Raw genomic sequence first — 17,618 nt, forward strand, 5'->3', positions numbered from 1 at the left:
TTCTAAAAATAGATGAGTGGAGACGTGACTCTCTGGGACTATTTACCATACATGGTGTCAATGAAAACATTAAAGTGAGGCCTGAACACTAGAAAGAAAGAAAGAAAGAAAGAAAGAAAGAAAGAAAGATCGATGGAAAGGAACACTGCCAATTTAAATATCTTTATTGTATCAAACAAATTTAGATTACAGATGTAACCATTAATCAATTCAAATAAAGTTGGAACCAAAATAACCCAGATGTATTTCCTACTGCACATTGATTACCATTCAAAACAGAAGAAACGCTACATTCACTATAAATACACCACAAAATAACAAACTAAATCACACTGGAATGCTCTTATTTTGTTCATAGTGAACAATAAACTATAAATGTAAGTCTTTGTTGGTAGCAAGGATTTTAATTGTGTGTTGTGGCAGACAAAACAACTAGAAAACCTTCAAAAATAATTAAATGAACCTCTAGTTTTGCAAGGATTGTCTCATAACCACATAATAACACTTCAGTGATACAAATGATGGGAATATAATGGGAAAACATGAGTTTACAATGACAGCTTACAAAATTAAGATTTAAGGAAAATAATTAAAATTTGTGTCTATTATTTATATTATTTCAAAAACAGATTTCTTTTTAAATGTATTTCATTTATTTTACACAATTAACAATTTAAACCCTATTATACTCTTTGACCGCGATCGATACATGGTCCCCTTTTTTTCTCTTTGCCAAAAATAGCTGATCTTCAAGCCCACAGTGTGTCACGATGTGAAACATCTGCAATTGTAGATCTGCAATTTTCTCGCCAAAAGTTCACCTATTATGACATGCCCAGAATAGGGATGCTAGGATTCATGTGTTTAACCTATTTCTCATTGAAAACAAAGCACTGTAAGGGTCCTGGACTAGAGAGGACTGTTGTTGTAAACCCAGTGCTGTGTGTAATGTAGGTGACCTTTCATAACCATAACCAGGACTAGATTTCCAAAAAAGCATACAAGAGTTATAGACGGCTGAAATATCTAACGTATTCAACATTTTTTTGTATCAGATATTTTAAAATATAGAAAACAAATCTATTACATTTGAACAACCATCCCTTTTCTTACGAAGTTTGACACAGATTAAGTGTAGAAACCCTGACGTTGCCGCCAAGGTGTAGCTAAGGCCTGACTGTAGAGAACTTATAGATACCCTGATGTTCCTGTACCTATAAAAAAACAGCGGGTCTTCAGTCACTACATTTGGCTGGTTCAGATTGAGCTGCGTTGTGGTGTACTGATGACTTGTCTGTTTCCCCGTCCGCAGAGCAGAGTGCTCCTTCTTCCGCCTGACTCACACTCGATACTGTTGCCACGGCCACTGTTGTTTCTGTAATGACAAATGACAGATGGAGAAAGGTGGTGCAGGGTGAGGGAACAGCAATTGAACAAATCTTCTCCAGATTGGCACAGCATCATAGAGGAAATAGAGGAAAGAGAGACCCCCCCCCCCCCCCACACACACACACACACACACACACACACACACACACACACACACACACACACACACACACACACACACACACACACACACACACACACACACACACACACACACACACACACACACACACACACACACACACACACACAGCCCACCCAGAGTCTGGTTCTGCTTGCGGTTTCTTCCCATCAAAGGGGTTTTTCTTTGCCACTGTTGTCAAGTGCTTGCTCTACATGTAAAGTATCTTGAGACAACTTGTTATTTGGCACTATAATAAAATTGAATTAAATAAAATAGATGTGTGAAAGCTGTTTGAAACCATGGTTAAAGGATCACGTTGAGAGCAGATCATTTGAAAGGAAACTCAAACTCTTTCGAACACACTAATGCAGGGCTCAGTGGTATGTCCCGTCCCGGCTGCTGCCATCTTTCCACTTTCACATGTGGAAGCCTCCCAGGGTATTTCAGTCATTGCAGCGCTCTGTGAAGTGCGGATCAAAGCCCTCAGCAGATGTTTGTTGACTTGCCATGATTGCATGAAGCCAAATCAAGCATTTCAACTATTTAACTGGCCTTAATACATGTAACATGGTGAAATAAATGACTGGTCCCCTGTGGGTTTGGGCCATGAAGTGATTGTGGATGTATACCATACAGGGTTAATCATGCGCATACTGTACCTGCTTGAGTGCTATTTTGTTGCGAGGAGGACTCTGCTACCATGGGGAAGTTGGAAAATCCCACCTCCTCTTTGGAGAGGGGGCACTCCAGCCCACCTGATGCTTCTAAAAGGCTCTCCCGTGAAAACTCTGTTGGGGGTCAGGTGAGGAGAGGCAGAAAGACAGAAAAATAATTAGAGTGACCGTGAGAGTGATAGATAGAGAGACAGAAACATTGAGATAAATGGCGGAAGGATGAATTATGATAACGTCAAAGGAAAAGACACCCTGAGGAAGGCTGTGCCGATATTAGCTCTGGTCCAGTGCTATTCTGATATCCACTAGACTAGTGTGCATTTTTAATCACATAGCCCACTGATTAAAGGCTTTTTATCCGGGAGGATAATGACACTTTTGGCAAATTTTGTTGTTATAATGTTTCCACTTTCTTTATCCTGTAGAAAAAGCCACCCAGTCACCAAGTGTTCCACTATTCCACAACATTCCTGTTTTAATGTATTGACCGATCCAGCCCGATCCATCTCATCAATCGATTCCATTTGACATTTATAGACATACAGTATGTTACTTTCATGCTGGAGCTGTTCTACAAATTAAACCACAGTCGACCAGACAGGTGTTAATGACCATTGATTGCTGTTCCCCTAGCTTTCCGCTTGCTCTTTTCGTGTGGATCGGAGAAGTTAATTTGTGGCCCTGACGTTGTAACCTTTAACAAACAACACAGCCTTCATCTGTGACCCAGCACTCAAAGGGGCTGTGGGGCTTTCTCAGAAGCTGCCGCTGGCTTTGTTCAAGGAGATTGCATAAAATTAAAGACAAAAACCATATAGGCCTGCAATTATCAATTATCTTTATTGTCTCCACCAGCCGGAGGCATGGGGGAGAGTATGTTTTCCCCTCCGTCCGTCCGTGCGTGCGTGCGTCCGTGCGTCCGTCCGTGTGTCCTCGCAGTTTGTGTGCAGCTAATCTCAGTCGCCGTTGGCCCGGTCGCTGCCAAAGTGAGCACACACATTCCCTGGATGCCAATCTAGAACCTCTGCCCTAAATTTTTCAAATGGGCTTTTTCTAGCGCCACCTAGTGGCCGATGTTCGCAGGACACATTTCTGTGCACTACTCTTACAGATTTTGTCCAAAAATCCTACAAATCGGTAGGCAGTATCTCAACAGTCATGTGATCGACACGGATTTGTCAGATTTTTCATATTCCATCCTGATTGGCTAAGATTGGCTTCCAAACTTTGTAGGATTGAGCCGTTTGGAACAAAATGCCTCAAATCCCAAACGCAAAGTGCAATTATCATGAAATCGCGCACACACGTTCCCACTAGGTCGAAGAAGAAATGCCACTTAAAATTTTTGAAATCAGCCTCATGGTGGCGCTATAACAGGCCGATTTGTGGTTTTACCTATAACTCCATCGATCAGTTTCAAACTTTGTAAGCGCATTCCCTAGAGGCCAAGGAAAAACCCTTTCCCTGCATTTTTCACATCAGCCTTTTATAGCGCCACCAGGAGGCCGACTTATGTAAAACACATTTTTGCATATTACTCCTTGAGATTTTATCCAAAAATCACGCAAATCGGTACACAGTATCTCTATAGTCATGTGATCAAGTCCGATCGGTCTGATATTTCATATTCCATCCTGATTGGCTAATATTAGCTTCCAAAGTTTGCAGGATTGCTCCGTTTTTTAACAAAATGCTTCAAATCATCAACGCAGCTTGTTTTCTATGTTTTTCTAATTATTATCAGCTTCATTTCTTTTGTGTTCCACTTCCAATTTTGTCTGTTCATTTCTTTGTGTCATCACTTCCAATGTACTTGCTAATCTGTCTGTATCCTGTCTGAGTTCACTATCCTGGATGGATGAAATTGGTATTACAACCTGAAAATGCATTTTCTGTTTAGAGCTGGAGAGACGGAGACTCTGGTTACTGAACAAACACTCTATAGTAACAGTATTATCAGAAAGAGCAATTTATCACTTATTTTAACCAAAGAAAATAACTTAGCCTACCTTTGATTATTCTTGTGGAGTACAAGTGATAGGTATATTATTTGACACCTGTTTTTGTATCAGGTTCATATCTGACCATCATGCCATATTTCATGACATTTGACCCAAACCCAGCATGTCAAAGGTTCGTCCTTGTTTGTTTCACGTTGTCTTATCCATTAGGTTTTGCCCTGACATCAAACTAATATCTCTGTTTATTAAAAGTCATATGTCGAACAACAAGTGTAATGGCACAAATACAAGCCCTCGGAATGTGAAAACAATTGTCTGATAAAGAGGATATTGTTGAGCCAAGGCCCTTCTTGGCTCCAATCTTCTACAACAACAGGATTGATATTTGTGTAGCTACAAGAGATTGATACAGGAGGAACTGTTTTGGGTCACCATCAGGACTGAAGCCATTTGTCAGGTCACAGGCTGTCATGGCCACTGTATGACATGTTATGCCACTGTATCAACTCATGACCATCCTGCTGACGCCTTTCTGGATATGAACTTTTGCCACTGATCTGGATTCACAAGTGAAGATATCAACATGCAAACATCCATGAACATCATCTATTATGGTCATCTGTTATTGTGATAACAATTGTCATATTTGTGTAAACATCCTTGAGATAATAACACTTTAAAAGCTGTCTCCAGTTCTGTAATTAGCAATAGGAACCCAGCATGCTTCTTTAATGCATCTGGAATCAACCTTTGTCCGTTCCTTGGAATATAGTGGTCTTGATTAAAAGAAAACGGCTGTCTTGAGTCTTATTTCTTGTTATATTTCTTATCCTACGGTATATTTATCTATTAACAACTTCAGTCATTGCGCTGCAATACCCTGGGAGGCTTCCACACGTGAACTCCCCATTGCAATTATAACTGCAGACTCACTCCCTAGCTTCCACCGTGGTCTGAAGACTCACCTTAGCCCATAGCACTTACCGTAGCACTTTCCTACCTTCAATGACCATACATGTAATTTAGATAGATAGATATTTTTATAGTTTTTAAAGAATAGGTGCTTGGCCTACCTCTGTTTTTCTTAGATTACTATTTGATGTATTGATATTGATGTATTACCTTGCTTATTGTAAATCGCTCTGGATTAAGAGCATCTGCTAAATGTCTAAATTGTGAATTGTAATTATATGTTGTTTTATTACTGTTGCAAGCACCCTTCATTGCTCCAACCAACTGCTGAATAAGGTGCCCACAGTTAATACAGTGCAGAAACAGTATACAATACAATACAGTACAGTGCAGTGCAGAAGAAACAGAATAGTACTGAAACAGTACAGTACAGTAAAGCATCATTCCCACCAGGCACGATAACTATAAAGATATAATGTTTTAAAAATCGTTCTAAACTCAAGTGGATGGCAGCGTTCACACCGACTATCTAAGAATACAATGGCGAACGATATTGTTATAGTCATCATTATAGTTATCGCGCCCGGTGGGAATGGCGCTTTAGCGTGGAGACCGGTGACCATGCATGTTATGGTCTCCATCTTCTGTAGCACTAAAGGGAATCACTTGGCCAGAGCCGTGATGCTGAGCTGTGTGTTTTTGTTGCTAAATGTAATGAATCTGTCAGGGACGAGTGAGAGGAAGTGCCAAGGTGGCACTTTGTGGGCCCGTTTAAGCGTCTCCATGTCGGCATTCCCATTTTCACTCCTTTACTCGTCTTTCCCCTCGTCTCACCCCCAACTCCTTTTATCAGTGCTGAGCCTCCACCATCCCGACCCCATTACATTACATTACACTACATTATACATGCTTGCATGCCCTCTATTCTTTTTCATCCTTCCTCCCTCTCTCTCCTCCTCTTTTCGCCTTTTGTCTCTTCTTTCCTCAATCTAATAGTCCCTTTGTGGTGTGAAACATTTCAAAGTGTTGATTGATTCAAGAAAGTCTAGCTGAAAAATATTCCTCTGAGAAAAAGATTGTTTTTCAAACTAAATTAAAAATGCCCTTGCCTTGTTAATCATGCAATGCTGTTGAACTCAGTTATTCTGGTAAGTTCAGTAACATTTTAATTACTTTGGAGAAAATGTAAACGCATTTAGCCTACATCTAAAATTAGAGCCAATTAACGTGTTTATGATATACCGTATTACCGTATGGCCAAAGCTATGAAAAGACATGACATGTATTGATGCTGGTAGGGTCCTTTAATCTTCTCTCTCTCTCTCTCTCTCTCTCTCTCTCTCTCTCTCTCTCTCTCTCTCTCTCTCTCTCTCTCTCTCTCTCTCTCTCTCTCCTAATCCACTTTCCATCTTCATCTCTCAGAGGCTGCTGCAGTGACCTCCTTATATCTGTCATCTATAGCATCCTTCTCCATCACTCCCTCCCCTCTGTAAAGTCCTTCAATCTCCACCTCTCACACACTAACTCTTATTTCTCTGCATCCCCCTGCATCCTCCCCTCCTTCCGCAAACACTCATCTCCATTTACTAGTTCCATGTCCCCCTTTCTCTCCTCGCCCCTGTTTTCTCAATTTAGATCTAGATCTAGATCTAGATTGTGTCTGTCCTGAATTATCTCTTACATTTTATTTCTGTCGTCATTTTGGGCAACGGCACAGCCATGCAGCAAGCCCTAAAAAGTCATGAGTCTAGTCTACACCCCCCCTCCCCCAACCCCCACACATACGCCTTTCCCCCCGGAACAGCTTCCTACAAAGCCTCAGGGAAGCCTGATCAACCTTGACAATTTTTTAAAGCCCCTGAAGAAACATCTATTATGTATGTACAGTGTGAATAGTTTAATTAATTGTATTACTTTTTTAAATTATTGTAAAACACCTAACTCAATGGTTTTCTGGATTTTCTAGAATACTAGAAAAAGTATTCATTTGGCAGCCGTGTTAATGCCATTGCTTGCTATATTGTTTTGACAATTATTTGATGGCCCACTGGACCATAGCCCACAGGTTACCTAAACCTGGTGCTATAGTATACAGTATAACGGAAGGCTTATTTCTTTGCTCACGGTCATATCTATACTGCAACACCATCTTCCCTCCATCTTTCCTCCATCATCTTTGCACTGGCCCAGTGTCCACCCTGAGATTGGGGGGTCAGGGTTCAATCCTTCCGACCGGGTCATACCAAAGACTAAAAATCTCACCCATGTGAAGTGAGCGGTGCTGTTGCTGATGATGATGATGATGATGATGATAGACCCACATGACGCAACAGGATAAATATCTTGATTATAGGGGGTCATAGGGGGTCGAATATCAGTATTTGATACAATGGAAAAACACTTGGATATGTGACGAGTCGACATATTTGATGAAGAAATACAATGAAAAAACACATGGTCATACGCACAAAGCTACGTATTGTTGGAGCGGTTAGCACCTCTCAAAAATAGTAGCCAATGCCTCCCTGCTTGGCACTCAAGGGTTGGATTGGGTGTAAAGGGCTGTCCATACTGTCTCCGTCAAACATTTTGTCGGAGAGTTCCGACTTTCCGACGTGCAGCTTTCTGAACTCTAATTCGGGGTAATACTTTTCAGAAGTTGCGAGTGACGTCATTTTGTAGTTGAACCGGACCTTTCAGATGAAAGGTTTGGTGGTCGGACTCGGAGACAGTATGGACAGGCCTTAACTTGCGACATTCTACCGCTAAGTCCACAGGATGTACTTGTACATCACCCTGCCTTCACGCTACAGAAGCAGGAGATCGCCTCCCGCCCTATGGGCCACATGGCTTGGGAACTGTTGGATCCCAAGGCTACTTACTTACTGGTTTGTAGATCTGCTGTTTTTCAATAGTTAAAGCATAAAATAATGATACACAATATAGTGTACCCGTTCTGAATGGGTTAATCTATCTGTCGAATAAGTTTTTGTTCTGTAAAACATATGAACTAAATAAAAAGAAAATAAACAAAAATAAAAATAAAACAATTCAATAAAACAATAATAGAGTATACCTGTATGCAGGCACGTGCACACATAGACATCAAAGGGGGCTTGAGCACCTGCTCTTTTATCCGTCTGTAAAAAGTGCCCTCCCCCAACCATGAATGCAGTTTTTGCTGCATGAATGCAGTGTTTGCTCACAACGCGTCGCACTGCAAGGTGTTGTGAGCTTGGAGGTCTGCTATTTTCTTTTCTTTTAGAAATTTGAGCGCCTGCCTCTCTCTAACATTCTCTTCACGTCCCTGCCTGTACTTACCCTCCATTTGGCAGCGCAGCTTCTCAAAGGCCTCAGCGGTGTCGTCGTCGTCGTGCGGGAGCTCCTCCCCGGCGGGGACGGAGTCGGGACTGGGCCGGTCGGACAGGCAGCTCTCCGAGGAGCACTCGTCCCCGCCTCCCTGCTGCTGCTTGTACAGGTGGTGCTCTACCATGAACTGCAGCTCTGAGGGAGGATGGGGGGGGGGGGGGGGGAGAATTCAGGCCCAATTATTTGAGTCACACATACAGGTATTTAGGGTCTTGGCCGAATCCACCATTTCTTCAAAGACAACAACAAACAAACAAGACAGCTTTCACCATTAGGAATTGCATTACGGATGTACACATTGTTACATTTGATGGGTTTATTTCGTCATATCGCGACATATGGTGCAGTATTGTAGTGCAGGTAATTGCAACAACCACCGATCTTGTGGTACCGCTAAATATTCGAAACTTTCTGCGATTCTACCAATAATCATATTCTTTGACACACATCCGAGTTTTTGCCTGGCCAAATAAGGGAATCATGTGACGTTGATCCCCTTCCCCCATTCGCTCATACCAGGAGATGACGAATGTGTAGGCAGAATAATAGGTCAAAGAAGTAACCTTTTCCAATTTTAAGGAGCCACAGGACATTTTTTTTTATCTTTCTTTGGGACCCAAATCTACACTGCGTATTTCTCTGTTATTTTAAGAAATGGAACCAAATGGACCCGTAACGGTCGGGTCCATTTGTACACTCTCACAATTACTGACGCATATTCGTCATTAGGAGTAAGGACCCCTGGTGGTCCCTGTGCCCGACGTTAACCACTGTTTTGTACTTCTTGAAATATTTAATTTGAATTCTATAATTAAATGAAAGTCAATGGGGTTCTGATCGGGTAGAAACCTTGCCCACATTTGGAGTCATACTGTACATCTTAGATATGCCTAAATTGTAGCTCAAATTGATGCTCAGATACATTTGTTTGTCATCCTGTCACTATGATGGGTGTTTTTAAATGTTAGAAATCCTGTTATCCTGTGTTTCCAGTGGTAGCTAAAATGCTGCCTGTCTCCTATAAAGCAGCGATGACTAGAGGCTATGCTGATACATCAGAGTGTTGTGAATAGGACTGACTTGAGCAAAAATAATTAGTGTCTCTGACAGCTTTGTTGTTGCCCCTTCTGACAGCTGAAATGTGAACAGAATGTAATTAAATTCTCTCAGACAAAGCCACTACAATGCAGCAAACATTGAAGTGAAGCAACCTCTGTAAAATGCTGGAATGTATAGTATAGCCTGTGTACAGTACAGCAATGTCAGTGTAGTGTAGTACAGTATGTTCAGTGGTGGAAGAAGTCCTCTGATTGTTTCAACTGAAGTATAAAATAGGGATTACTTGGTTCATATTAATAATTATTCAAAATATTATATTTTCCTTTCAGCTGTTCCCTTCAGGGGTCGCCACAGCGAATCACCTGCGTCCATCTCACCCTGTCCTCTGCCTCCTCTTCGCTCACACCAACTAACTTCATGTCCTCTTTCACTACATCCATACATCTCCTCTTTGGGCTTCTTATAGGCCTTCGGCCTGGCATTCTATCGATATACTCACTATCCCTCCTCTGTACATGTCCAAACCATCATGTCTGTCTGGTTTTATCTCCAAAACATCTAACATGCGCTCTCCCTCTGATGTACTAGTTCCTGATGCACATTCCCGTTCAGAGTGGGTCAGTTATGGAGAACTACTCATCCGATTGACTTCACATTCGACATTCGACACGGCACTTCCTTGGAGATCTCTTGGGAAGAAGTACACCCGCCAACCGAAAGGTTGATCGGATGAGCGGTTCTCGAGATGTAAAAGACATGCATACATACATACATACATACATACATACAGACAGACAGACAGACAGACAGACAGACAGACAGACAGACAGACAGACAGACATACATACCGTACATATGTAATACATACCGTACATACACAGTTCACAGTCACAGTTCAATTGGTTCCCAACTACGTATACTGTAATATAGCTGGGGACCCCTCAGAACCCTCTCAAGGACCCCTGATGGTCCAGAGTCCCCATGTTGAGAACCAGTGGTAACTAAACAATCTACTGAGATTCAATGGGACTCATTTCACTGTAGCTCAGTGCTACAGTGATGCGTGCATCACAAATATCTTAATATGATAGAAATGGGGATATTAATTCACAATATAAGTTGTAAGCGTGCAATTGAATTCCCATGACAATGGTAGCACTCACCTTTCATGGTAGGTGTTCCTTTCGGCCCTTTCCTCCGCTGTCGAGGAGAATTCAACAAAGCTGCCTGCAAAACACAGATAAAGCTCAGTTCAGCCGGGAGTGATACTGTATGCCCCACAGAACTGGAACCAAATTATTTAGATTCTTCTTTTGACCATTATTTTCCCCTTTTTGTGGCGTGGCTCTGCAATACGCTAGCCCCATGAGAGGGTTCTGGGAGTGGAAAGACAGGTCTCTTTACCATAATCTCTTTTATACTAAAACTAAAAAGTAGAATATCTCCTGCCACACTAAAGCTAGCCTTACACCTAACAACTTTGGTAAGATTGTGGACAGATTTGGGAAAGATTTCTTAAAGACTACCCCTCACACTATAAGATTTGAAAAAGACTCCCCAAAGACAGTAGGATGATTTTTAAGGTGCATGTAGTCAGGAACACTCACGTCAAAGTAGATTGAACAATTTATTGCAACAAATGGAATTAAGGCTGGGCAATATATCAAAAATATATATCGATATATATATATCGAGGTATCAACATGCAAGGTATACATTAGGTATAGGTATTGGTGTATGTGTCAAAGGAATTAACAGACACACTATGCATGCACGTAGCACATGCAAAAAAGCAGTCCACCTGTAACCAGGTGTGGTTATTGTTGGAAAATGGCATAAATAAGGCATTTAATTTATGTCTTCTTTGTGTACTGCATGCAATGTGCATGCATGGATATGCTATTCATTATCTGGATTAGCCAGGCAGTGGACCTAAAGCAGAAATAAATGTAAACTATATAATGCAATTGTTTTGACTAATATCGTGAGTAATATCGATATCGAGGTATTCAACAACGTTATCGAATATCGAAGGTTTTCCTAATATCGCCCAGCCTTAAATGGAATACAGTTAAACTTTGTGTTCTAGGGCTCTGTGTTCGGAGATGTTCCCTGAATTTTGTTTAAGCAGCTGCTATGCAAAATCAGGGAACGCCAGGCCAAACCCTGATACAATAGTAGTACAATAGTAATACATTGTTGACATATTAACTTGAAGCAGCAGACATAAAATCACAGGTATTTGAGCCTATGCCAGACTGATCAAAAGGTGGAGGCTGGGGTGGAGGAGGTAGCTAAGCAGCAGAGCTATTAGTGAATGCAAGCCATATTTAAAGGAGCCTCCCTTACTGAGCGTGAGCTCTGATTGGATTATGACAGTGTGATGTGATGATCAGCAGATCTGTGAATGAGGAATAAGAAAGGATTTGACTGACAGTTGATTACAGCTGAGGCGGGCAAGACTCACGTGTTCTGCATAAACTAACGCTATGCTTCATGTATTGTTTATTGAGCTGTGTATTTGAATAGAGTACTGTAGATTACCTTGTAAAGCTGGTTTGGGAGACGATCCTCATCTATTTCTGTAAGAGACATGACAAGAAAAGGTTGAGAGTTATTGGGTCTGTAATACAATATGATAGTCGGCAATAATCGGCTGTGTCAGATGCATTCACTCACACATGTGAATGTTCACGTGTCTGTGCATGGACACATGATGTCATGATGACACGTTCTGTATGCACTCTGGATGTTTGGTATTATAAAATGACAGTTGAGCTCAGACATGTGAGTGTCTATGCAACTAGATTGCTGATGAGTGTCAGTGCCAAGATGGAACTGGATTGGATTGATTTGATTTTAGTAAGATTTAGGCAACATCTCATGAAAGCATGAGGCATTAAAAAAGATGCAGAGCATAGCACTTATAAGGAATACTTAAAACATGTATCAGTGGGTCACTGCAGTCTGTGGTTTGGATAATCATGGTTCTAGTATAGGATCTAATGGGTACTCATACTAATCGCTTGCAACTTCAACTGGAAAAAAACTACGATTGAGTATCATTTGTGGTCAATATGTGTAACGTGATCCTGTGTTCACTCTGGAAAGGTTGAAATTGAGTGTGTGTGTGTGTGTGTGTGTGTGTGTGTGTGTGTGTGTGTGTGTGTGTGTGTGTGTGTGTGTGTGTGTGTGTGCGTGTGTGTGTGCGCGCGTGTGTATATGTGTGTTTTGAGAAACAAAACAGTCGATTACAATGGATCCATTAAATGTGGTCAACAGTGTATTTTGTTGAACCAGCATCCAACTCTGTGCGCTCAGCCTGAACTTTTTTGTAGGACACAACCTTGTTGCTTGGCAACCTTTATGTCCCCCGGTACCAGCGAGTCAATGTGTGTCACATGCACGCACGCAAAATGCCTGTTCATTATCATCTCTCCGCACCAAACACAATCTGAGAGGGGGTAAAACATGTTGTATTTCAAGTTAACGGCCGCATTCGTTTTAATTCTACGAGCTCACAATGACGCTTCAAGCTGAAGCGTTGAACCTTTGCGTGACTGTACATAAGGGTTTTAAATTAGTCAGTAAATGGCCCACTTTTGGGATTGCATTTCAAGTATACTGTAAGTGGAAGCAGCCCATAGGGGTATAAATATGTCCTGTAGATGGACAACTGTTAAAAGGTTTGTATGGGAGCTCATGGCAGTGGCCCAGGAGGGTTTTACCTTATAGGGTCACACACACCACAGTATATACTGTAATGGATAGAGGCTATGAATAGTCATCTACCCAAAATACCATGCATGGTTAATAATAATACTTAAGACATCATTGAAGTAATTAAGTAATTAATTCAGTAATGAAGATGAGGATCAATTAACCAAAACCAAAAGAGTCCTCTGGTCTGAGAACGAGTCAAAACCATTTCCCAGTTCTACTGCACATCCTAAATTGAACATTGCTGGTGCTGCAGTAGCTTTGAACCTCTCTGTTACATCTCCAGTCACAGGATTATGATTGGACTAGATTCAAACTGAAAATTAAATCTGTAAGATTTTTTTTTACGTATAAGCCAAGCCATATCCAATGCAGTATAGCTGATATATCTGATATACTATATTTATAAGTGGCTAATTAAAAGAAAAAGAAGATAATTCTGGTATCAAAAGAGAACACATTATGTGAGAATGTTGTTAATTTAGTTCAGTATTCAGTTCAAGGTCACTGTATTCAGCCAAACCTTTAACAGAGTTAACCATTCCTGTCTTGTCAGTCATGTTTGTATTATGTCAAGGACCCCAGGAAGCATTAGCTAATAGGAATCTTAAATAAACTGTGCAACATTGGCAGGCAGGGCGGGCAAGATGACATTCCCCTTTATTAGCACAACAATATCATGACTCATACCTACTGTATAGCCGCCCACCCCATATTAAATTGGAACTAATTGGACACTAATAATGTGTCCACTGTTGTACTGCACCAGCTAATGGGAATCTTAAATAGACGTAAACCTATGGCCAGGCAGGCAGTGGGCGATGGAAGTGCAGGAATCAAGATGACATCTCCACTTATTAGCACAAAAAAACAACAACCTCATTACCTCATTCCCAGCTCCCCACCCTCCTATTATTACATCTTATACAAATTGAACACTGATTGTCCACTGTCGTGCTTAACCACTTAAACTCTATGATTAGTTGACCGGAGTCCCCCAAGACTCTACAGTACCGTATACTAGGCCCTCTCCTGTTTTCACTCTACACAAAGCTTGTGATCGGCTACGCTACTGTATTTTCACTGAAAAACGCCCCCAGAATAGGTACGCTATGGTTCAAGTGGCTAATGATGATTATGGTGCAGATATGACCTTGAATCAGTGGGTGAGTGTTTCACCTGCCTTACAGTCGGCTGGATAAAAACCTTGTACTTTATGTCAAAAACATAAATGCAGGAAATGACATTGTTTAAATATTTTATAAAACCCGCAGATTGCAGATACACACTTCACAACGATTTTCTAAAATAGCTGACCTACAAGGTCATAACACGCCGCATGGAGGAGCGTTGTGAGTTTGTAGATTGCCTATTGTACAATGAAGTAGGTGAGGCATTCATTTACAAAAAATGCTGATTGAATACAGAGATACAAGCTTTCTGCCTAACAGCACGGTCATGAAAAGAGATCCAGAGAGAATAACATGAAGTGATGTGCTAGTAGCTCTTCCTCTGTTGTGACAAAACTAATTTGATTGCTGTGTTATTAACATCTGTCCAGAACAGACACATTGTAAAAAAAAAGAAGGAAAAAAAAGAAAAAAACAAACAAACAGATGCCTCCTGGAAATATTTGATGCGATGTATCACTGGAATAACTTGTGTAATATTATTTCAGAGAAAAGCTCAGACATAAACAAGATTAGGCTACGCACCATGTTACACACATTGTAGAGAAAAAAGCAGATAGCATCTGTAAATTCTGCCTTGCCATCTTTCCTTGTACTTACAACAACAGAGGATCCATAGCAATCTGTTGTCTCTCACGTTATCTTGTTTTATATTCTTTCTTCTAACAAAAGTTTCCTCTCAAAAATTGAATTTACCGGAACATTGTGTCTGCTGACAATACTTCAAGCAGTTCTTTTTACCACAGCAGTGAACTATACAGCATGGAATCTCAAGGGACACCTGTATGTAAGCGAAAATGTCGGGCAATATCTGGGCTCACAATACGTTGTGAGCTGTTATTGTGAGCAGTTATTTTAAGTATTTTAGGAAAAATTGTGAAAAGATTTATAATAAAATCAAATTAAATACATTTAAATGTAATGACACCAGGTTGAAAGGTTAAAATATTTTTAGTTGGTTATAGAATTTGGTAAATTGGTAAATGAGTGTAAAAAACATTTATACCTTTTTGTATTGTTGTAAATATTGCAATAATAACGTGTGGTTGGCTTTTCTCATGGCCCAACAATGTGCCTCAGCACACACTTTGAGAACCACAGGGGTATTGTCATGATTTGTAACTGCCTTACTTACTCATTCAAAACTCATCATTTTGTGCCCTTATTCTTTTTTAGGTCCTTAGTAGCCTCTATCCCAACCGCGGAAGTACAGCTCCATTACAGTGGCTTTTGTTTAACTTTTCTCACTCAGCATTACTTTATTATATATAAATGTCAAAATAATTAATCTGATGACAGAGTTTTGGCTCAATCAGTAATGCATACATCTCCTGGAACAAACACTTTGTGACAGTTTGATTTCCGGACCAGCTCATTCTTTCTTCCTCTATCTCATTCTCTCTCTCGTTCTCACTCTCTTTCTCTCAACAATACTCTTCCACTCCCTCCCTCCCTCCCTCCCTCCCTCCCTCTCTATCTTTCTCACTTCCCGCTCTGTTGCTTAATTTATACACAGTCACACAACAAAACTAAAGTCTAAATCAGGCTGTTCCCTCTCTAGTTAGAGCACCATTAATCTCTCAAGAACAGACTTTCTGATGAGAAGAAAAGGAACTTTTTTTGTGACGATGGCTAGCCAGATTGGTGCACCATAAACATCCCTGTTCTGAACAACAGGACTGCATGTCTGTGTCAGAGTGAAAGGCTTGAATCTGAGACCTGATTCTGTTCTGTCTGCATGTTGCTTTTGCATGTATGCCTCTATGGTGATTACCCCTGTGATGTTCTGTCAGGACTCACAGTGCACAGAGCAGCACTATTCCGCAGAGCTTTAAATAATGCAGGGCTCAGTATGATGTGGGGCACACCAGCCCTGCTGCACCAATACTTCCAGACAGGGGCGTCACACCAAATTCTGGGCCCTGGGTACAAGGATTGACTGCGGGCCCCCCATGAATGTTAACTATTGAAAAATAGCAGATATACAAGCTCACAGCGCGGCACCGAGTGCCGCGCTGTGAGCTTGTAGATCTGCTATTTTTTTTTAAAAATCGTGAAAATGTGTGCAAGAAACCTATGTCAAGGACCCCCAAGATGATATGTATTTGGCCACGGACCCCGATCTCAAAATATTTAGTTACAGGGACCCCCAGAAGCAAAATTTGAGATAGAAATGTTCGCTTAAAAAATACATATATTCAAAGATTTTCACACATTTTCACAACTTTTCAAAAAATAGCAGATCTACAAGCTCGCAGCGCGGCACTCGGTGCCGCGCTGTGAGCTTGTATATCTGCTATTTTTCAATAGATAAAGTTATTAGGGCCCCACCACCTTGGGCCCCAGTAACTCAGTCCCACTTTCCTACCCCTTGTGACGCCCCTGCTTCCAGACCTTGTCTTTTCTCATAATTTACCCCTCCTCTGAACCTCCCATCCCACCCCCGGCTCTTCTGTCACTGGCGTCTGTTTCAAATCTCTGTCTCAATACTATATTTCCATCTCAGCCGGTTTCCGTCTTTCTGCTTCGTGTCTTTGTCGAAGCAAATCAAATGCTCTCCTGCCATAACCACATAAATCCTATATTATTTGTTGACTGGGGTACCCCAGGGTTCTATACTTGCCCCCCTCATCTTACACCAAGACCCACCAGATTCATTTGTTGTTTTCTAGGGACCCAAATGTAGAAAAAAATCCATATGAATCAATCATTATTAATTGTAAAAATAGCCGAATTATTCCCCCTTTTTGTTAGGATTATTTTTTTACACATTGTTTTGGAAATACGGCTGTAGGCAGCCTTGCAAGGTCCCAGGTGCCAACCATGTTTTTAACTGTTAGGGCTTCATTATCTTGCTCAAGGACACTGACGCACAATGCCAGTGTGTGCAGGGAGCAAACTGGGAACATATTTATTTATCCCTCCTGGGCCTCTTGCTCTCCCTGCTCCTACACATCATCTCCTTTAGTTTTTTGTTCCCACATGCTCTCAGTTGTTTTTATTATATTTTTCGCACAGTCCTCCTGTCTCTCTCTTATCTCCCAGCGTTTTGTGTTTTGTCTCTTGTTCCTCCTCTTGGCGTCCTCGCCATGTCTCCAGTCTCTCTCCACTAATGCCTAATTTATTCTCCAGAGAGAAACCCTTGAGCCTGATTCATACATGGAGCGGGACACCATGGTACGACTAAGTAGGAAATCAGGCTTAACGATGTCTCTCCCTA

At 41.2% G+C, this 17,618-nt stretch overlaps 1 protein-coding gene across 1 annotated transcript in view; it reads right to left on the reverse strand.

Annotated features, from left to right (window-relative positions):
- Positions 1-1,235: 1,235 nt before the first annotated feature.
- ppp1r1c (protein phosphatase 1, regulatory (inhibitor) subunit 1C) overlaps positions 1,236-17,618 on the reverse strand; it is a gene marked incomplete at both ends in the record, with an annotated part of 36,761 nt that continues 20,378 nt past the window's right edge. Inside the window, 5 exons of the mRNA XM_080728235.1 lie at positions 1,236-1,375; positions 2,173-2,301; positions 8,382-8,564; positions 10,652-10,715; positions 12,033-12,070. Of these exons, the coding sequence (XP_080584361.1) occupies positions 1,236-1,375; positions 2,173-2,301; positions 8,382-8,564; positions 10,652-10,715; positions 12,033-12,070 (554 nt within the window). The remainder of the gene's footprint in view (positions 1,376-2,172; positions 2,302-8,381; positions 8,565-10,651; positions 10,716-12,032; positions 12,071-17,618) is intronic.

This window comes from Nannobrachium achirus (genome assembly GCF_963921795.1).
Source record: "Nannobrachium achirus genome assembly, chromosome: 6".
NCBI lineage: Eukaryota > Metazoa > Chordata > Actinopteri > Myctophiformes > Myctophidae > Nannobrachium > Nannobrachium achirus.